The sequence below is a fragment of the Ranitomeya imitator genome, chromosome 8 (genome assembly GCF_032444005.1).
Source record: "Ranitomeya imitator isolate aRanImi1 chromosome 8, aRanImi1.pri, whole genome shotgun sequence".
NCBI lineage: Eukaryota > Metazoa > Chordata > Amphibia > Anura > Dendrobatidae > Ranitomeya > Ranitomeya imitator.
In genome coordinates, this window is record NC_091289.1 from 22,890,388 (window position 1) to 22,912,763 (window position 22,376).

A 22,376-nucleotide genomic window follows, 5' to 3' on the forward strand; every position below is an offset into this window, starting at 1 on the left:
TCTCTCCTCTCCCCTCCCGCTCCATCTCGGTCTCTCCTCTCCCCTCCCGCTCCATCTCGGTCTCTCCTCTCCCCTCCCGCTCCATCTCGGTCTCTCCTCTCCCCTCCCGCTCCATCTCGGTCTCTCCTCTCCCCTCCCGCTCCATCTCGGTCTCTCCTCTCCCCTCCCGCTCCATCTCGGTCTCTCCTCTCCCCTCCCCGCTCCATCTCGGTCTCTCCTCTCCCCTCCCGCTCCATCTCGGTCTCTCCTCTCCCCTCCCGCTCCATCTCGGTCTCTCCTCTCCCCTCCCCGCTCCATCTCGGTCTCTCCTCTCCCCTCCCCGCTCCATCTCGGTCTCTCCTCTCCCCTCCCCGCTCCATCTCGGTCTCTCCTCTCCCCTCCCCGCTCCATCTCGGTCTCTCCTCTCCCCTCCCCGCTCCATCTCGGTCTCTCCTCTCCCCTCCCGCTCCATCTCGGTCTGTCCTTTCTCCATTCGCAAATGGGATCAAGTTGATGCAAAGTTTTAGAATATTTTTTTGCCATGTTCTCGGCACGGTCCCAAAATGTTGTCTTTTCCCACAGCTAGAAGTCCCGTTTGTTTAGGTTCCTGAACCTGTGCCTTCACAGGTCCTATACGGCTTGTATTTCAGACGTGCTACAGTCTGATTTTGCAAATATACCAAGTAACAGGGCCAAGAGGATGTTTTACTTCAGAAGTAATTAGTTTGCTGGTTTACAATCATCATTTCTCTTACCCCATGACGGCACTAACGAGAGAGAGGGATCCGCCCTCAGGGACAGGAAACCCACAGGTTAAAAAGGCGGGACCTCTCCTCCACCTCAGTTCGGTTTCCTGTCCCCGACGGGGAGCCCACAACTCACCATCCAGGAGTCCAGGGACCATCGGGCCGAGTTCAGGCAGCGGGGGGCCCTGCCACGGTTCAGGTGGATTCCTCCCTGAAGGCGCGTTCCGGGGTCGGCGGGCCTCGTGGATATGCGCGGAGGGGAGGCAGTGAAGAGGTTACCGAGCCTGCCTCTTCTCTTTTCAATGGAGTGGTCGGTAATAGGTAGCGGCGGCTACCTGGAGGTTTCCTCCGCCGGTCCATGAGGCGCACAGGGGGTGGTGACGCCGGTCACCGACAAGCGGCAAGACGCAGATTGCAGCGGCGGCTGCAGAAGCTCCGTCCCTCCTGTGAGCCGGCAAGTAGTGAGCGCGCGCGCGAGGTCCGGCAACTTACTGCGCAGGCGCTGGGGTCACTTCCGGGGTCGGCGCAAGGTACCTCTGGGTAAACCGGAAGTTACCTGGCGCCGCTCTGTCAGCATAAAAAGGGAAAAAAAGGGGCATACCGCTGCTCAGTAATTACCACCATGAGTGGAATAGAGCAGTCGGTGGAAGAAATTTCACAGGCCCCTGTGACAAAGAATCCGAAGGAGCGCCATTCGTCACGGAAACCTACGCAGCGCAGCAGCTCAGGATCCCAGCGCAGCAGAGGCTCTGGTGGATCCAGGAGGGAGACGGTGGTTCAAGTGGAGGAGGCATCCTCAAAGCCACAGCCGGTATCTTCCTCACATTAGGAGGGTAAGTGACCTCCGTGAAAGTGTATATTCTAATAGGGGTTTATTGTTTCCTAGGGAAAGAAATGCCAAGGGAAAAGTAAACATAAAGTGTGCCCACTTTGTTCAGCAGATTTGCCAGATTCGTGGGTTAAAAAACTCTGTGCGTCATGTATTAAGAACACCATTGATGAGGAGGCCAAGTAGCAGACGCATTAAAAAGCGTAAAAAACCGTAAAAGAAAACATAAAGAAAAATCTCCAGATTACAGCTCCAGCGAGGGAGATAGTACGAGTGGGGATTCTGATAGCTCTACAGCTTCATCATCCTCCTCTGCATCTTCAGAAAGCGGTCGCAACTGTTTCCCAATAGATGAAACGGATGCGTTGGTGAAAATGGTTAGGGCGACAATGGGTCTGGCAGATACTCGTTCCAAAAAATCTGTACAAGATCTTATGTTTAGTGGCCTGGAACAAAAGAAGTACAGAGTGTTCCCATTAAATGAAAAAATTCAAGCCCTTATAAAAAAGGAGTGGAAAAGACCAGACAAAAAAGTACTGTTAACACCCAAAAGGAAATACCCATTTGATGACCCAGCCTGCGCCTCATGGGGAAAAGCGCCAAAATTAGACGTCGCCATCGCGAAAGCCTCTAAAAAGTTCGCTCTGCCTTTTGAAGATATGGGGACCCTCAAGGAGCCTATGGATAAAAAGGCCGATGTCTTCCTAAAAGGGTCCTGGGAGGCCGCCAGCGGGGGGCTAAAACCCGGTATAGCTGCTACGTGTACAGCTAGAGCACTAATGGTCTGGCTGGATCATTTGGAGTCTCAATTAAAAAATAAAACCCCGAGAGAGTCTATACTAGACTCCGTGTCAGCGATGAAAGGGGCCGCTGCATATTTAGCAGATGCCTCAATAGACTCAGTTAGACTGACGGCAAGATCGGCTTCCTTCTCAAATGCGGCTAGGAGAGCATTATGGCTAAAGTGCTGGCCGGGGGACCTGCAAACTAAAGCTAAGTTGTGTTCCATTCCGTGTGAAGGTGAATATTTGTTCGGTCCCACCCTAGACGATGTCCTCGAAAAAGCGGTTGATAAAAAGAAAGCCTTTCCGGGATTCCTAAATCAATCTTATAGGCGGCCCTTTCGAGGAAGGAGGTTCACACAAAGACGTCCCCCAAAAAATCAAAAGGAGGGGTGGGAAGACAGAAAATTCAAAAGAGGAGGTTTCATGTTCAACAAGCCGGATAATAAAAAACAGCCACAATGAGGGTGTGCCCCAGGTAGGAGGGAGACTGACCCACTTTCTTCCAACCTGGGAAAAAATTTCTGGAAGTGCCTGGACTCTAAACATCATAAAGACGGGCCTAAAACTAAGCTTTCACACAATGCCACACAATCAGTTTGTGGTCACACCACGAAGAAAGTCAGAGATCGAGCAGCTGAGCATCCAGAGAGAAGTTCTCAGTCTTCTGGAGAAGAAAGTCTTACAGGAAGTTCCACAACAGGAAGAGACGAGGGGGTTTTATTCTCCACTCTTTCTTCGAACAAAACCGGACGGAACTTTCAGAGTAATTATAAATTTAAAACAACTAAACAGATACCTGATAATAGAAAAATTCAAAATGGAGACAATAAAATCATGTGTCAGATCCCTTATCCCGTCTTGTTTCATGACTGTTATAGACTTAAAGGACGCATACTATCATGTGCCAATCCATCCGGATTTCCGGAAATATCTCAGGGTTGCAGTAATGATACAAGGGGAACTGAAACATTACCAATACAAGGCTCTTCCGTTTGGTCTAGCCATTGCCCCGAGAGTATTCACAAAATTAATGGCGGAAGTAATGGCCCATATAAGGGAACAAAACATATTGATTGTGCCTTATCTGGACGACCTCCTAGTGATGGGCAGTTCCTCTCTACATTGCAGCCAGCAACTAAACAGAGTGATGGTAGCCCTATCGAATCTAGGATGGTTTCTGAACCTGGAAAAATCCAGGCTTATCCCATCTCAAGTACAGTTGTACTTGGGGATATTAATAGACTCAACAAAGCAAGAGTGTCGTCTGCCAGAAGAAAAAGTATCCAACATGATACATCTAGTGAATCAGTTGAGTATCTCTCCTCTGATCTCTCTAAGGAGAGCCATGTCCATACTGGGATCAATGACATCCTGTATCCCAGCGGTACAGTGGGCTCAGAGCCACTCGAGAGATCTCCAGTGGGAAATACTAAAGGCGGTATCCCACGCAGGAGGAAATTTAGAAAAGCAATTAAAAATATCCTCTCGGACAAAAACTTCCTTAGCTTGGTGGACAGACCCGTCCAATCTCAGGAGGGGGGTTCCATGGGTATGGCCGGTCTCGATAATCCTGACCACAGACGCAAGCCCTTGGGGGTGGGGGGCCCACCTAAACAGGCAAATTGCCCAAGGTCCTTGGTCAGTAGAAGAAAAAGACCTTACTTCAAACATGAAGGAGCTTTTAGCAGTTCAGTACGCCATCAATCATTTTTTAACTTCCCTCCGTTCCCACCACGTGAGAGTACTGACGGACAACAGGGTGGTAGTAGCATATTTAAACCATCAGGGAGGGACGAGGTCTCAATCCCTAATGAAAGTGACAAATTTCATCATGTCACAAGCAGAAGCCAACTTGTCCTCCCTGACAGCCCTTCACATAAAAGGGTCAGAAAATCAAACTGCAGATTTTCTAAGCAGAACCCAATTAAAACAGGGGGAATGGGAGTTAAATACAAGTATATTCAAACGCATAGTGGATCTTTGGGGGGCCCCGGATATAGATCTATTTGCAAACAATCAAAATCGGAAAACGGAGGCCTTCTGCTCGATAGATCCTCGGGGGAGTCCAGTGGCCATAGACGCGTTGTTAATTCCATGGAAATTCCATCTAGCTTATGTGTTTCCTCCGATAGCTCTAATTCCCTTAGTCTTGAAGAAAATCAGGGAAGACAGAGCCAAAGTGATACTGATAGCTCCGTTCTGGCCGAAAAGAGTATGGTTCCCATGGCTACGCCTAATGTCCATAGCGGATCCATGGGTACTCCCAGATATCCCAGACCTTCTGCATCAAGGGCCAGTGAATCACCCTCAAATAAAAAGTTTGCACATGACGGCCTGGCTTTTGAAAGGGAACTGTTAACAAAAAGGGGGTTTTCTTCAAATTTAATTTCTACCCTGCTGGCCAGTAGAAAACCTATAACTACCAGAGCCTACGGCAAAGTCTGGAAAAAGTTCCTCTCCACGTCAGGAGTTATCCTATCAAATCAGATGCCAATTCAGGAAATCTTAGAATTTCTTCAAAAAGGTTTAGAGAAAGGCCTAGCAACAAATACTCTGAAGGTTCAGATTGCAGCATTGGGTGCCCTTTACAACCAGGATTTGGCGGGGAATCACTGGGTAAAAAGATTTGTTAGAGCATCTACTAGGTCCAGACCAGTTATACATCTCACCGCTCCTCCCTGGGACCTGAACTTAGTCCTTTCAGCACTAACTAAAGCGCCGTTCGAACCTTTATCTCAGGCTTCACTAAAAATAATATCTTGGAAAACCTGTTTATTGGTGGCCCTAACCTCAGCTCGCAGGATTAGTGATCTGCAGGCCTTATCAGCCTACCCACCTCTAACACAAATATTAGATGACAGAGTAATCCTCAAAACTGACCCTTCTTACCTTCCCAAAGTGGCATCAAAATTCCACAGATCTCAAGAGATAGCGTTACCATCTTTTTGCCCCAATCCAAAAAACAAAAAAGAGGAGGCTCTACACACTCTAGATGTAAAGAGATGTCTAACACACTATCTATCAGCCACAAGGGAGTGTAGAAAAGGGAGGGCTCTGTTTGTCTGCTTTCAGGGACCAAATAAGGGTCACAAGGCATCGAAAGCCACGTTGGCGAGGTGGGTAAGAGATGCCATCAAGATGTCATATACCTCTTCCGGAGAACAAGCTCCGGACACAATTAAGGCCCATTCAACCAGGTCGGTGGCAACCTCTTGGGCTGAACGTGGTGGAGCATCAATAGATCAAATATGTAGAGCAGCCACTTGGTCTTCCCCCTCTACATTCTTCAAGCACTATCAGCTTAATCTATCTTCTCCCTCAGACTTAACTTTTGGTAGGAGAGTTCTTGAGGCAGTAGTCCCACCCTAAAATTTTTCATTCTTTGAAATTCTCTCGTTAGTGCCGTCATGGGGTAAGAGAATATCGTAGTTACTTACCGATAACGGTATTTCTCTGAACCCATGACGGCACCTGTATATTCCCTCCCTTCACGTATGGGTGTCCACACTACTTATAAATTAAGTCACGAGGTGTGCATAAAAAAAAAAAAAAAAAAAGTGTATATATAGAGGAGCTTATATAAGTTATACAGTTATATTTTGTTGTGTAAAAATAACCAATTAAGTTACAGCAGAAATTCCCTGCAAGGCTCTGTAAACCAACTGAGGTGGAGGAGAGGTCCCGCCTTTTTAACCTGTGGGTTTCCTGTCCCTGAGGGCGGATCCCTCTCTCTCGTTAGTGCCGTCATGGGTTCAGAGAAATACCGTTATCGGTAAGTAACTACGATATTTGGAGTTGTCCAATTAGATTTGAATAACCCTTAGTTACCGTATATATTTTATTATAGTGTATGAATATTTATATAGGAGGTAAAAATCAATGAAAGAGCCGAACAGCGATTTCTGCTTTGGCGGTCTACAGGCAAATACCACCATGAATAGAAGCCATGTAATACCCCATTACTCTTGCGTGAAAAATGTGCAACCATCCACCACTTTCCCCAAAGATGGCCATTTACCAGGAGTTTTTAGTGATTGGCTAATCCATAGTTGGTACAGAAGGTGTTCCCCAAATAGGACGACCCGTTTATTGGGAGCCATTATGGAAAATAGTGGCAGACTGGTATTTTAGGCGCTGCACACTTTTCCCATTCATGCTTTTCTAGCTTCTCTACTGGCGCAAACATCTCATTAATTGCCATAATTCTACTAATGGCTTGGAAAATGGACAAACGAGCCTGTCGCTGACTAAACGCTCCAAGATTGATTTGTTTGACTCTCCGAAAGCAAAGAAAATAAATGAAAACAAAACACGGCCTAATCCGGTTGAGTTTGCTGATTTAATTACCAAGGGAACGCAGCATCCAGAGCATTTCATGTCTCCTCGTAGTGCCTTCTGTAATTGGCTTGTTTGCCCAAACTGAAGAAAGCATTGCCATTTCCTAAAGTGCTCTTGTATAACAGCAGATCGTTTTCTCCATGCGATCCAGAATAATTGTCAGGCAGGTTTTTCTGCTGATCTCAGTGACTGCCATGTGCTGATTCGATTGCCTTTTTCTTTTTGTAATTCTAACAGAAACCTGAGCCACAACAAGCTGAAGGAGATCGATCCGGCCGCCTTTGTGGAGCTGCAGGGTCTACGGGAAGTGTGAGTATATATTTTTTTTGTGTAGCTTTCGTTGCGCTTTTCGAAGAGATCTCTGGTGCTTCAGCTGGAGGATTGAAACCAAATACCAGGTCCCTGGGCTCAGACTTCTACTCCTGATTCAGTTCCATCAGCAGATTAGCCTTTTTTTTTTTTAAATTTCTGTGTTTTTTTTTCTATTGAATGCTGCCTTTTTTTTTTTAACTTTTACGCTTATTTTTACTTTATCGGTTCGGTGATTTTTGTTGTGATTGCAATAATGGACTGTGAATTCCTGGAGTTGTCTTCTTCTAGACCAAAATTACTATTTCTGACCACAGTGGTATTAGCATCGGTCTATTTGGCCATAACTGACCAAATGTAAGGACACCAGTTTTCCTAGATTCACACCTACCCCCTTTCTAGATAGACCGGCGAGCATTAAGTTGAGTGAACGATCGTTCACCAATCATCTCCCACCCCCCAAAAAATAAAAAATCAGTCTATGTGGGCAACTGTTTGGATTTTTATGGACATGAAGCAGCCAGTGCTGATCATTGGCCGAAAAAAATCGAAGGCTCCCAACTGGTGTTTTGAATTACGAAGATTTATAGGTCAATCTAATCAAGCGATCGTTCGCTTCACCGAACCAGCCAACGATAGTTTGCTATGGTCAAAACTGAAAATTTTATTAACATCTTACCTAATAGGCATGGCCTTACCATATGCTACCTTCAGATGTTGTCGCTTGCAACGCATCGGCTAACATTTGTCATCCAATTCAAGTAGTTGGGGCACTTTTTACTTTATTCCCATACTCCTGAAAGAAAATTTAGCCCACCATTAAAATAAATGAGAATGAGCATGCAAATTATTTTCGTGGATCCTTTTGGGAGAGCGAAAAACGTGGATCAACCCCACTAAAAATAAGCAAAGGTTCTGGTTTGATAGCTCCCATTTCTGCGGGAAAGTATTTGAGTGTCAGCCTCAGATTGTAACTGTGGATGTAAATTGGTTGTCCACTATTCGGGTAATCCCTTCTAAACTGCTATATCCCCCCATGTAAAGTAGAAACTGTGTGTATTCACCTCCATCAACTTGGGCAGCAGGGCTCACTTGACGTTATGTCACAAGAGCCCTGCAGCCAATGAGCGCCCATTAATGGACCACTTCACTCTCACTTCCTGTGGGCAAGCGGGACATGCAGAGAAAGTGAGAGCTGCTGACGTTCTCTGACTTTCTTTGAAAGCGAGAGTGAAGTGGACCATTAGGGGTCACTTACTGGCTGCAGGGCTCGTATGACATAATGTCACAGGAGCCCCGGCACCGACGTTGCTGGAAAGGCGCTGGCCCCAGAGATGAGTAGAGGTTGTTTCTCTTTTTCATTGGTGAATATAGTAAGGAATATAATAATTAGAATAATATATTTTACAAATGTCAAGGATTGGTAAGCACAAAGCACCAGCCCATTTCCCCTAAATCCAGGATGGGCAACACTCCAAAAATACTAAATACATACTACTAATAGTTATTAAACTCCACCTAGTCAAGAAGCGTTTTGAATTTAAAACAAATAACTTTATTAACATGTAAAAACCACATACACTTAAAAAATGCCTCACAGTCAAAGTTAGTGAAAACAAAACAGAGATCAGCTCACGAATCGGCAGAGCACATACATCTTATTGTATCGTACATATGTCATATGTTGCCTCAAAATTGGTATGGCCACACAATGTAAATAGATTTAAAATAACGGTACAGATTACATAGATAGGGCACCGTCTGAGAGTGTCAAAAAGTGTCAACGCACACTGTATACTCCTATCCCCTTACACAAATGGAGAGATAAAATTACTCCCCCATTTCAAGGGCAATTGCCCAGTGTTAAATATGGCATGGATAGACCCTATATCCGTATGGAAACGCTAATCCAATCACCAGGGATAGCCCATATTACCTGCATGTATCACCCGGTACATCCCCAATATCAGTATAAGAAAAGTACAGGCCTGCCAAGAAAATCCCCAGACAATCCCCTATTGCACCTCCCGTACGGCCCACATATGAACACAGTCAAGAGATCAGAATCTGATCTCATGCATATTACCTCTCGGTGTTTGCCGCAGTCCTAGCCTCGTGGCACGCTGAACCTCCGTCAACCCCGACGCGCGTTTCGCATCTGCTTCCTCTTGGGGGCGTAAGAGGAAGCAGATGCGAAACGCGCGTCGGGGTTGACGGAGGTTCAGCGTGCCACGAGGCTAGGACTGCGGCAATCACCGAGAGGTAATATTGGTGATTGGTGAAATGGGGGAGTAATTTTATCTCTCCATTTGTGTAAGGGGATAGGAGTATACAGTGTGCGTTGACACTTTTTGACACTCTCAGACGGTGCCCTATCTATGTAATCTGTACCGTTATTTTAAATCTATTTACATTGTGTGGCCATACCAATTTTGAGGCAACATATGACATATGTACGATACAATAAGATGTATGTGCTCTGCCGATTCGTGAGCTGATCTCTGTTTTGTTTTCACTAACTTTGACTGTGAGGCATTTTTTAAGTGTATGTGGTTTTTACATGTTAATAAAGTTATTTGTTTTAAATTCAAAACGCTTCTTGACTAGGTGGAGTTTAATAACTCTATTAGTAGTATGTATTTAAATGTCAAGGATTGTCTTTTTTTTATATATATAAATGTCTATGAAAGTTCTTACTGGAAGGAACTCGAAAATGTAAAAATTTTGACCCTGTTGTAATTCGACTGACTTCAAAGCTCTGCTAAAGTCTTGTACTCAGCCTCCACGTCATGAATACAACATTGGGACCATGGTGCCATCTTGCTGATAACGCAGTTCAATGTGCTCCAAACCTAGGTCAAAATGCAGAGAAGGGGCGACGCTTACATTTTTGGGTCCATGGAGAGCAAGAGCCCCTTTTTAGTTTCAAGCTTCCTTTATATGAATATCCTAAAGGTTGAATGGGTTAAAAATACCCAGAAGGGCACCATTGTCTCCCCTTTTGTCTTTTTTTTTTTTTTTCGTCTCGGGTCAGACTTAGTCTTCACGGCCATCACTAGTAATATGAGCCATGAAAGTGGGGCAGGAAAACTGTGCTTGGCGCGGAACGCCAAATGATTAAAACACAGCCCTATGGAACGAATTTACTCTATAGCCAGTGCCTGAATGTAGGAAAATCCTGTCCCAAATCAAATTGGCAAAAAAGCCACTGAATGAAGTGTCCTTGTTCCTAATGGAAGTAACAGATGATCCCTTCCCGCCCCCCCCCCCCCCCCCCCCCCCCGACCCGATCTTCCTGCTGATCACATTCATTAATGAGTGTGATAGATTGAACAAATGTCCGATATGACTGGTGAACATTGTAGGAATGTATCCGATATCGGAGGTTTGGTCTAATTTCCCATACATTCAGGCATATGTGTTGCTTTTTAACTCTTTCAAGAAAGTTTATTTTCCGAGTACCCCAAGCTCCATGGCTAGGAATACTCGGAACACATAGTCATTCATGCCTTAGCAAAAATTTGGGACTAGCGTGCCAGGGGGGTCTTTTCTTATGCCTCTACTTTACTTCCATTGATGCCTGATGTGACATTGGATTCCTGCTCCAACCTGCAAAAATTTACTGTGCAACCTGTTATTTAGCCGTTTTCCCCAATTCCTGCTACGTCCTCATAGTTGCCTACTGTCTGATTTCCTGATACTCTTGTGCTGAAAGGAGTATGGACTTACGTGAACCCCAGTTGGGCTTGGGGCATTCCGGGAGACTGTGGGGGAGTTTCCAGAAGGGATGGGGTGGGTAGCGGGACCAAAATGTCCCCAGAAATGTTGACAACTTTATAGCCTTTATTTTCCAGTTCGGTGAAAAATGAGGTTGTGCGCAAAAAAACAAAACACCTTTGTTCCGGTCACTTGGCGTATGCTAATGATTTGGCTGTTGTCCGGCAGGGCATTGTGGCCCCATGGGAATGACTGATGGACACGTCACTAGTTGAAGTCTTTTTGGCAGCTCTTTGAGAAAGCCATCAGTCACAACCATGGGGGTGCGATTACGGCATATGACTAGAGCCAAGTCATTAGCATATGTCGGGGGACGGGAATAAAGGCTTTTTTTTTTTCCACCACACGTTTCTACATTTAACTAGGACATTGTTGGAATCATGGAATAGGGCTGTCTAGGCTGTCTAATGTAATGGTGGCTGGGCAAGAGGCTTGGGGAACCTGACGGTCTCCCTTTAAGTTGGCAGGTAGACTAGAACATAAGGAGCATAAGCAGTAAAGTATCAATATACTAAGTGTTCCAAAAAGAAGCCACCTCCCCCAGAAACTAGGAAATTCCTTAAGAACTACATGCATAGCTTTGTTTTTGTGTATATAGTCTCACTGTTTCATTTAAACCTCCATTGACACAATGATAACGAGATGATTCTGACGACTCTGCCTCAGTCTACACAGTAAAGCAGAAAGATGTGCTACAGAGATATGCCAGCTCAATTTGTTCTCCAGCAGCTGAAAACCAGTATCTTTTTTTTTTTTTTTTTTTTATGGATAGTTACAAAAAATATTAAATGTACATTTTCAGTTTTTTTTATTAGATGTTTTTTTTCTGATCGACAAACAGATCTACATAATCTTAAAAGCAGCAGCTGCTAGTCTTTTGAGTATTTTACATGATACTTTAATTATGTTCCCAAACTCGGTGTGTAATCCCCATTTCTGCCTTTTTAGACCTATCCCCCCTTCATTTTTTGGAGATTAACATTACTTAGTACATCAGCTCTCAAGGTACAAATGGTCTGGGTTTTAAGAGCCTCTGTTTTCACTTGACACCAAATTGGCAGCTGGTCCATAAATTTTTTTACATGGAGAAACCCTCCGCGGCGGTTTATGAGACGCAGAAAATACAGACGTAGCCAAAAAACAATTACCCCGGCAGCAATAAAAAGCCACGTATATTTGCAGAATTAATAAAGTTGTTCACAGTCCTTTTTTTACGCCATGTCAAACGTGGAAAAAAAAAACCCACCTCTCACCAGCAAAGCCACGTTAATGGGAAAATGACTGACTGGTTTTTCATAACACGATGCTCCGTATCACTTCCAGAAATGTCTTTACTCGTCCTGCACAATGCCAGACAGAAGCCGAGTTCTCCTCGTTACACCTCGCTAAACAATTTAGCTTGACGTGATTAAATATGGCTGGTTTGTACGATTATAATGAGGCCGAGTTATCAGTGTGATGGGACCTTTCAACCAAACCGGTCTAAAGTCTATAATCTGTTTGCAAAAACCCATATGGAAATGTCTTGATGGGTTTATTCGTGGGAGGGAAATCTTGCCTTTTCCTTGTTGGTAAATTTTAGATTTCGGTAGATGTCCTTTTCTGACATATAGGAGAAGTAGAACAGGTTTTTCTACTTTGAAGGAACCTTAGCCCCTTGAAAATATTTATCTCTGGAATCTCCACTACTCTTTCATATTAGAAAACCCTTTCCACCCTGCTAATAAGAATCCGAAGTTATTTGGCAAAAACTGTTGTCATCTGCCCAGAACGTTGGGTCAGAAGTTGGTCATATTAAAGACCTGTCTACAGATCGAAATCATCCAGTTCTGGCTTTTATTTTATTCCCGCTGCTCCCTTGAGTATTCCGAGCCACACTTGATCTGATGGAAGGTCCTCTTTGAGGCTAGGCCTACACGGTGACTTTGGCCACAACATCTGTCTCACGACCAAGGTTTGGTCAAGGCCGCTGCTACATCTCTGCGCAATACAAGGAAATGGGGTTGCATCGCGGTACTGAGAGGAAGCAAAAATATGCGATGAGGTTGGACTTTTTGGAACTTGTTTGTCACAGTACCCTCGAGGTCTCGGTGGAACCCAAGTCACTTGTATTGCGATTTAGCAGCGGCACCGAACAAGACTTGGTCGGAAGAAAGGTCACTACGTAGCCTGAGCCTAAAAGAGTGGGATGGTTTTAAAAACCTGTATTCAAATTCTTTATGGAGGACCCCTGATGTAAAGGGATTTGGGGAAATTCTTCAAAAGGGAATCTTTACAAAAAAAAAAAAAAAAATTATCTGCTTTTTTGGTAATCATGGTCTATACCAGAAGTGATGACATCTCATCCATCATGTACAACGCCACAACTGTTAATGGCTAGCTTCAGTGGTCACGTGCTATGCTTGAAAATGTCACCACTGAGGCTATGGAGGTGACTTAAGGGATAAATGATGGTTACTTGATTTTAGAATATCCCCTACTCCATGGTCCGTTTTGAAAAATCCCTTGAAACCACCTTAATAGTGGGGAGTAACTGTTCAAGAATCTACTAGAGCTCCATTTTTGCTTCAAAGGATCCAGCAAATCCATGCGTTACAGGGGTGAGTATTCCGTAATCACTTTCCATGTGTGTGGCGCTGCAGGGGAACTGAACATGTTCTGCTGGGTTTCTACACCGATTTACAATCTGATTGCTGGAGATGACTTGTGATTATGATCTGGTGACCATTCATAGCAATACGAAATCGTCTAAAGGGGACAACGTGTTTATTACACATTTTGGTCCTGAGACGATATCGTTCTTCAAAATAATTCATTTTAGTTTCGTCCATGGGGGTTTAGGTCCTGAGGCCGCCCCTGAGTGCTGAATCTGAAGGGCTCATCTGAACCCTATGACAGGATCCACTTGGCTCTCTCGTTCAACAGCCAACCGAGCAGTGGAAATTTTCATAAGTTTAAGCCCATACTTCTAGGGGCTCAGAAAGGGCCGAGTGATCTGCTTCTGCCACCTTGCCTTAGCGATCTGAGCGGGGCATGGGACTTGGTCCTACACCGATCAAAACTTGTTCTCAAATGATTGCTAAACTTTCCTGTTTGTTGCGTCTTCTCTAGAAGGCCATGCCCATGAATGTTTATCTAAAGAAGGTTTTGTCAAGTATTCAATGGATACATATTGCGATATTATTTGCATTTTCTAGTCCGTTGAAAATGCAGAATGTGCTCCATCTCTTTCGTCCTTTTACTTTATAGTCCAGCCTTCTTCACCGTGCAAAACATTTACATTAGTTTTAACACCTCATTAACGTCCCATGTTCTGAATCTAACCTAGTTTAGAAGACCGGTTCCTACTAAATGAAGATGACCACCGGATATCTTGGGGTGTTAATTCTTTTCTTTGGTTCCCTTTATTATTTACATCTGAGGGGGTTTGACTCAAAAAGTGCAACTTGGGGGGGAAAAGTGTGTTCTTTGTAAAAGCATAAAGTAAAGTTGTTAATTCAGCAAATGGTGCGGAGGTGCCCCCTTACATTCCCCGAGCTGGAAGTGAGCAGGTAATTGCTTCAGTATGCCACTGACGAGCAAGAGCATCGAGGAGGGTGGCCGAAGATTGAGCCACCAATCATCTTTCAAACCATTGCCTTAATCGGAGAAATAGCTCATTGGACAGATACAATGATTTTCTTTTAGTACTTTTATCCATGTAGATCTATATACTTTTTTTAATTGTTTACCAACATTGTGCTGCTCATTTAAAAAAAAAAAAAAAAAAAAAAAAAGAGCATTAAAATGTTGTGCGCGTTTTCGGTTGGTTTGTCCTAATGACCAGCAGATTGCACTCCGGCCTTTATTTACATAGCAATTTGTAGATGTGGAAGAGATTTTAGAGGAAAGCTGATCCTAAGGTCGAAGGTCAACACATGACCTCCGCAGTTAAAAATACAGTGTAATGACAAGGTTCATTTTTTTCCTCTTGTGTTCACAGGTGCAAAAGGTTCATATATGTTAGGAAACCATTTAGCAAAAAAAAAAAAATTAGAATAAATTTGTGATTATGTTAATCATTTATTTTAGAATAAAAAATAAAATTATATGTGTGAAAAAAATAAATATATATATATTACACACATACATACAGTGGGGAAAATAAGTATTTGATACACTACCGATTTTTACAAATGTTCCCACCTACAAAGAATGGACAGCTCTGTAATTTTTATCGTAGATCAATGTCATTCTGGAAGACCCAGCCACAACTTATCTTCAATGCTCTTACTGAGGGAACAAGGTCGTTAGCCGAAATCTCGCGATACATGACCCCATCCGTCCTCCCTTCAATACTGTGCAGTTGTCCCGTCGCCTTTGCAGAAAAACACACCCAAAGTATGAGAATAGATCCCCAATCCAGGCTTCATGGTTGGGACAGCTGGTGTTCTCCTTTTTCCCCAAAATATGGCGAGGGAAAAAAAAGCAAAAAAGTCCTATTTTGGTCTCATCTGACCACATGACCTTCTCCCGTGCTTCCTTTGGATCATCCTGATGGACATTGGTGAACTTCAAGTGTGCTGGACATAAGTTGGCGTGGGCAGGGGGACCTTGCGTGCCCTTCAGGATTTTAATCCATGACGGCGTAGTGTCACTAATCGTAATGTTTGAGACTGTGGTCCCAGCTCTTTTCAGGTCATGGACCAGGTCCTCATCTGATTTCTGACCTTTCTCAGAATCATCCTTACCCCACGGGGCGAGATCTTACAAGGAACCCCAGACCGAGGAAGATTGACAGTCATCTTTTGTTTCTTCCATTTTCTAATGATTGTGCCAACAGTTGTTGCCTTCTCACCAACCTGCCTATTTTCCTGTAGCCCATCCCAGCCTTGTGCAAGTTTACAATTTTGTACTTGGTGTCCCTTAGACAGCTCTTTGGTCTTGGCCATGGTGGAGAGGTTGGAGTGTGAATGAGTGTGTGGACGGGTGTTTTTTATACAGTTAACGAGTTTAAGCAGGTGCAATTAATGCAGGTAATGAGTGCAAAGTAGGAGGCTTCTTAACGAAAACTAACAGGTCTGTGAGAGCCCAAATTCTTGCTGGTTGGTAGGTGATCAAATACTTGTCATGCAATAAAATGCATGACCACTGCAGTGATTATCTCAGCGGTGTGGCAGCATCACCACTAAAGCCAATAAGTACCAGTGTGAGACATGTAATGACTGACAGTCTGCTCTCCTGATCTGCATGTCCCACACTAGTAACGTCCCCGTTCATTTAAAATAAGCTCTGGAGGCAGATTCTCGGGGAGATCTATGTCCGGCCCATAGATCTTAACAGCTTATTTACACATTAAGAAAAATGTAGATAAGACAGCTTAATATGACCTACATGCCCAGATAGACTACTTAGGAGGGTTGATACTACTGATTAAATGCCCTTTAAAATAGGTTGTTTTACTGATGTCATTTTGAGGAGTAAAACTGAAAACGTCTTCTATTTTGTCATTCAAAAATGTGTAAAATGTACGATTTTGTAACGTTTGCTATTTCTAGCCTTATGTCTATAATCATAGTTTTTGTTTTTGTATTTTTCGTTTAGGCAATTGGGCTACAATGAATTAAGTGCCTTCCCCGCCCTTGGATCTGCCTCCTCACAACTCATCAGCCTTTCACTGTAAGTCGACCTCGTGACCCCACGTAACATTATTTTGCGTATGTGAAGCTCGACCGCTTTTATCTATTGTGTTTGGGCGCCATCTTGTAATGTAATGATCGTCTGCACAGACGGACAAACTCGAATTGGTATTCTGAGACCTATTTTGATTTTTGGTCTGTAAAAACGCTGCTTTTCCATGATTTTTTTTGGCTAAGTTGTCCGTACCAACCACATAAATTTAGGTTGGTAATTCTAATTTTGATCAATATTTAAAAAAAAAAAAAAACGGTAATGACAGACGATAATTGCCTGAATGATTGCTGTCGTTATCTGACGAGTGAGAAAAACACTCGATCATTGGATTGCTTTTGCATTGATCGTTTTGGCCTTATCCTTGTTTGTGTCAGCCTGTGTGTAAGGGCCTTAAGGGGAATCTGTCAGTAACTAATCTGAGAGCAGCTTGATGTAGGGACACTGATCCTGATTCCAGCGATGTACCACTTACTGGGCTGTTGTTTTGAGTAAAATCAGTGTTTTATCAGCAGGAGATTATCACTTATGGACTAGTTGTCTCATGCCTCCTGGTCCAAACACGCCCCCACCAATGATTGGCCTCTGTGTCCTGTGCTGCCAATCAGGGATGTGGGCGGGGTTATACACGATCTACAGCTAAGAAAACTGTGATTCTATCACAGCTGCTGCCCCCAGTAAACTAAGTGACACATCGCTGGATTCGGGGTCTCTGGCACTACATCATGCTGCTCTCAGATTACATAGTAAGAAAGATTTCTTTCAAAAATCGCTGACCAATCGACGCTCGTTATGGGCGAACATTGCGACCAATGTGAACTGCTCATTTTGGTATCTACCTCGCTACAACCGCTCTGATATTGGAACCCAAGATCCGGTGAAATGTGTTTTGTGAAGGTCCGTTCGCTTCATTAAACATTTGGATTTGTGCTTTATCTTCGCCAGGAAAAGCTTCTACTATAAAGTCTTCTGTTGTTTGCTCTACGTTAGTTACAGAAGTTACTCTCTTAATCCGACAGCGCTATTGATCGGCATTTTGTCTGAGGTTGATACCTTCACCTTTCTTCTCTTTTTTTTTTTTTCTCCCTCCATTTCAATTTGCTCACCTGTGTTTACTTTCAAGTGGGGAAAAAAAAAAAAAAAAAAAAAACAGCTCTGCAAACACTTTTGAGGTGACTTGGCATGTTGCCCCATTGGTAAAAAAAAATGTTACAATAGCTCGTAGACCTGAGATTGACGCTGGAAAACGGCCACATTCTTACGGCACGGAGTCCTCGCCAATATCTTGTCGTCCCTTGGGTAAACTCAAGGCTTTGATTTTTTTTTTTTTTTTTTTAATTTGTTCCAAAAATGTTTTGTATTGTTTTGGATTTACTAACGAGCAATGAGTATTTGAAATTTATTAAATTCTAACGCTAAAATATTTTTGAAAAAATAAGTTTTATAGAAAATCTTTTTGAAAGTTTAATATTCATCGGCCGTTCAAAGTCTATCTGAGATCTCACAGATCGATCCGTTCTACCCTAGAAATAAATGATTAAAGTCTTGTAGGATCGATTTTTTTTTTTTTTTTTTTTTTTTTCCCCCCCCAGGAGTTGGCAAATTTCCACTTTCCTATAGCCGTGAACATTTTTCAAAATCGGAGGAACACTTTTGTAAATGTGTATTTATGTCTGAAGCTAAATGTGCCAGAATTTCACTACTGGCGCCATATTTGTGTTTTAGACACTTTCTGCACCTTGTCCGACAAGCGGGCTGAAAAGAGCTGTGGTCTGACCTAAAAGACTGCGCACCAAAAATGCACGGCACAAAAAATTTGGCAAAATGTAAGCCAACTAATAGGTGGTGCAAACATAAGGCCCCTACACTTATTAGGCTGACAGATCAGTCCTCCGACTCGCCTGTATACAGGAAGGCTCAGCTCTTTCTAGCGCTCCTGTATTCGGTATAAGAGACTCCTCCATCAGTGGTTTTCTGACGGGAAAAAAAAAACTTGCTGTTGGAAATCCCAACAGACCAGATCGTCATCTCCCTTGATATCATCTGGTGGGGACGAGTCAGGAGGCCTCTATAAACTGTAGCCTGCCTGCCGATCCCGCCAATATCGGCGTAGTTTGCTTAATTTAGTCTATTAGTTCCTTTGGACTAGACCAGTGGTCCCCAACTCCAGGCCTCGAGGGCCGCCAACAGTGCAGGTTTTCAGGATTTCCTTAGTATTGCACAGGGGTTGGAATCATCACCTGTGCAGATGATCACATTACCACCGATGCAATACTAAAGAAATCCTGAAAACCTGCACTGTTGGCGGCCCTCGAGGCCTGGAGTTGGGGACCACTGGACTAGACAGTTAGAGGACCTGTCGGCAAGATTTTGGATTGTAAAGACATGGCTATAATGGCGCCTTCATGCAGATTAAAGGGTTTATTCAGGACTTTTTTTTTTTTTTATTACTATGGGTATTATAACGAACAGGCAGGTAGCTGCAACCTACTTACCCGCCTGTTGTGCTAGATGCCGATCTTTACCGGCACAGACTGATCCTACCAACGATTCAGCAGTTTCCGCTGATGTCACATCAACATCAGCGGCTTCTTTTCCACTCTGCTCTGTCGACTGGTCGTTACTGCTGACGTCATGCTGATTGACAGCCAGCTTCCCGCTGCCTAACTGCAAGGAGGTGGCTGTCAATCAGCATGACGTCAGCAGTCACGCCCTGTGGACAGAGCAGCCAAGAAGGAGAACCGCTACTTTGTAGACATAGAGCAGCTGAATCGCTGGCAGGTGAAGTCCATGCTGATGCCGGGTATAAATAGGCATGTAGTTGGCAATTACCTGCCTGTTTGTTTTTCGGCCCACAGCAAAAATACAAAAAAAAATAAAAATAAAAAAAATTGGTCCTGGATAAACAATTTAAAGCAACAAAAAATAACTTTATTTTAATTCGGGTTCTCGTTTTTCAAGTAATCCCCCATTGAAGTTCTATGGTAATGAGGAGCAAGTGCGGCGGGGCGGGAGGCTATCCTAGGACTTCTCCTGCCAGTCTGGTTATTTGCCAGCCCATGCGCTAGCCTCCGTTTTTTTGACTCCTTTTCCATTGACTCCTTTTCCATTGACCAGGCTCTTCAAGTCAAAACCTCATGCAGACCCCACCTCTGCCGCGGGGCGGTCCATGCGCAGATCGAATTCTGAGCTCACTTACGTCATGTGGAAGTTACTGCTAATGTCCCTTCCCCGGCAATGATGGCGCCTTCGCGAGATTTTGATCAGAGGTTGCAGGTCCCTGAAAACGCAGCGTCCTGTCAACCAAAGACCGGAGGCAGGTGGAGGGCCCGGCAAATACCCAGACTGGCAGGAGAAGACCAAGTACAGCCTCCAGACCCGCTGCACTTGCTCCTCATCAGCATATAACTTAAAGGGGTGATTATTGAAGAACGACAACAGGGATTTCTTCAAATTAATAACCGTTTAAAAAAATCTGTTTATGGCCAAGTCTTTACTTTACAATCCAAAATCGGCAGGACTTCTTCAGAATAGAGCAGATTGATGAAGTGGCATGAACCAATATGATAAATCTGGCACCTTTTTAGCACTGTCTAGTGAAAGTTTGCACTTTCTGGAGAGTGTTGATAAATCTTCCCATTTAACTTTTTTTTAAATTTTTTAGGATTTTTTGTTTGCTTCTCATTTCTTTAATACCAGATTCTAAATCGCTTTGTGTTTTGTTGAAAAGAATTGTCACGAGTTTGGCCGAGAAAACGAAGTCCGAGCTTTTCAAAAAAGCTTCTTTTAATCTCCAGATGTTCCTCTATTATGTTTTGTGTTTAATAGAAAATGGTCAATTAGCCGTCCCCCGCTATTTCCCAAACACCGAGGGGCTCGGCAGCGAGTAAGTAAATGCTGACTGTCGGGATCTGGAGAAAAATAAGTCTTAAGATGCCTTGAATTTTCAGGATAAAGGAAAGCACACATTTCAATGCAATGTAACTTCAAGGAGGTTTTTAGAAAGTCCCCAAGTGTTCCAGTCACCAGCACTTGTACCAAAGGATCCTTTCTCCGACTTAAACAAGTGTGGGCTCCCACTGTTTTCTTGTCTTTTTTTGCTTTCAATGGATCCTCGGTCCAGAAAGTAGAAGCTTTTCAAAAGCAGAAAAACTCTTCTTCAAAAGGTCACTGTTAGGAAAGTGACAAAGAGTTGAGGGTGGGGAATAAATAAAACCACCCATCAGTTTTTAAGCAGTTCTATTATATAAATTTTTTTTTTAGAATTCTAAAAGAAAGTTTAAAAGAATGTTTAAAACCTTTACGTTTTATTTTCCGTCTAATTTTAAGGAACATTCTAAAATGTTGAGTAAAATACTTGAGCTAATGTGCGCACGTTGCGGAATGGGGTGCAGAATTTTCTGCACAAAATCTGCATCTCCTGGCAGAATCCGCAGCTGCGGATTTACCACGGATTTTATGCGGATTTTGTGAGGATTTGCCGCGGGAATTGATGCGGATTTTGTGTGGATTTTCTGCAATTTTTCCCATTGCGGATTTCTACTATGGAGGGGTTCAGAAACGCTGCAGATCCGCACAAAAGAAGTGACATGCACTTCTTTTAAATCCGCAGCAATTCCACGCGGATTTTTCCGCACCATCTGCGCAGCTTTTTTTTCCCTATTGATTTACATTGTACTGTAAATCGCAGTGCTGATCTGCAGCATTTTTGCACGGAAAAATCTACTGCGGATCCGCACTAAATCCGCATCGTGTGCACACAGCCTTAATTGGGTTTTTGACTTTAAGGAAGGTGTACAACAAATGTGCAGAGTGGGTACCGTCGAGGTAGACGGCACAAGCTGCTGAGCTCCGTGATTGGTTGCAGTGGTGATGCGTACTGTCGACATACCACATGGCTTCAGCCAAAATACTGTGACTCAAGCAACGGCGGGGAGGCGGCGATAGTCCTTGGGAGAACGAGTGCCTGCTTTGTTACTTTTAGGTATATGACAGAGTTTGGAGTCTACTTAAAGTGCAAAACTCCTTTAACTATAGGCTCAAAGCTGCCCACTGATTGCTCTCTTGAAGTTGCCATCGTTTTTGGTGTCCCCCACTGATTACATAGACTACATTTAAGCAAGTTTTTTTTTTAATGTCAGTATATCACGAGTCTGTGAGTACCAGAAGGTGTCAAAAAATGAGTCAAGACGCCACCATGTGTGCAATTGGCAATGGTGAACTTGTAAATCGGTGGAAGACTCTGGAATAAGTGACACTTACTGATATTTACAGCACAGTTGGGGAAGGTATCGTAAAGGGACAGCCCCTTTAATCTCTTGTAGGGAAATAAAAATCTTTGTTGGGCAGGTACCTTTTAATCAAACCTTGGAATTAAAGCGCTCCCCCCCACCCCCCAAAACACATTAGACTAATGTCGGCTGAACCTGCTGACATCAATGGGGTTGGCAGACAGTCTGTGTTTGGAAACCCCCGGGGCAAGGGGGTAAATATCGATCTGGCATGTTCGATTTTGGACTACCTATCGTAATGTCTCCCAGAGATAGGCTGTCACCACGGATGTCTGTTGACTAGTGATGAGCGAGCGTGCTCCGATATCGTGTTATCAAAGTATCTGGGGCGTGCTTGAGTAATATGTTCGTGTCGCCGCTTGTGTTGTGACTAAAGGCCGCGAATAATGCAACCATGGGACTCCTAACATATTACTTGAGCACGCCTGAGATACTCTGATAACACCCGAGCATGCTTGGTTAACGCGTTTTCCGAGCATGCTCGCTCATCACTACTGTTGACGTCTTTCTCGTAGGAAACATAGGATCATTTAACCAAACTAACGCTGTGTAAGGGAGAGCCGGCCCAGATGGCTGCCCGCAGAAGGGTCTGCCGAACCCCCATTTATCTAATTTAATGTATGGCGGCTTTAAGATTGTATGGCAACAAAAC

The 22,376-nt window shown here is 43.8% G+C and overlaps 1 protein-coding gene across 1 annotated transcript in view; it reads left to right on the forward strand.

The window, feature by feature from the left end:
• LRIG1 (leucine rich repeats and immunoglobulin like domains 1) overlaps nucleotides 1-22,376 on the forward strand; it is an 86,213-nt gene that overhangs the window by 30,638 nt on the left and 33,199 nt on the right. The window contains exons 2-3 of the mRNA XM_069736557.1: nucleotides 6,915-6,986; nucleotides 16,347-16,421. Coding sequence (XP_069592658.1) covers nucleotides 6,915-6,986; nucleotides 16,347-16,421 — 147 coding nt within the window. The remainder of the gene's footprint in view (nucleotides 1-6,914; nucleotides 6,987-16,346; nucleotides 16,422-22,376) is intronic.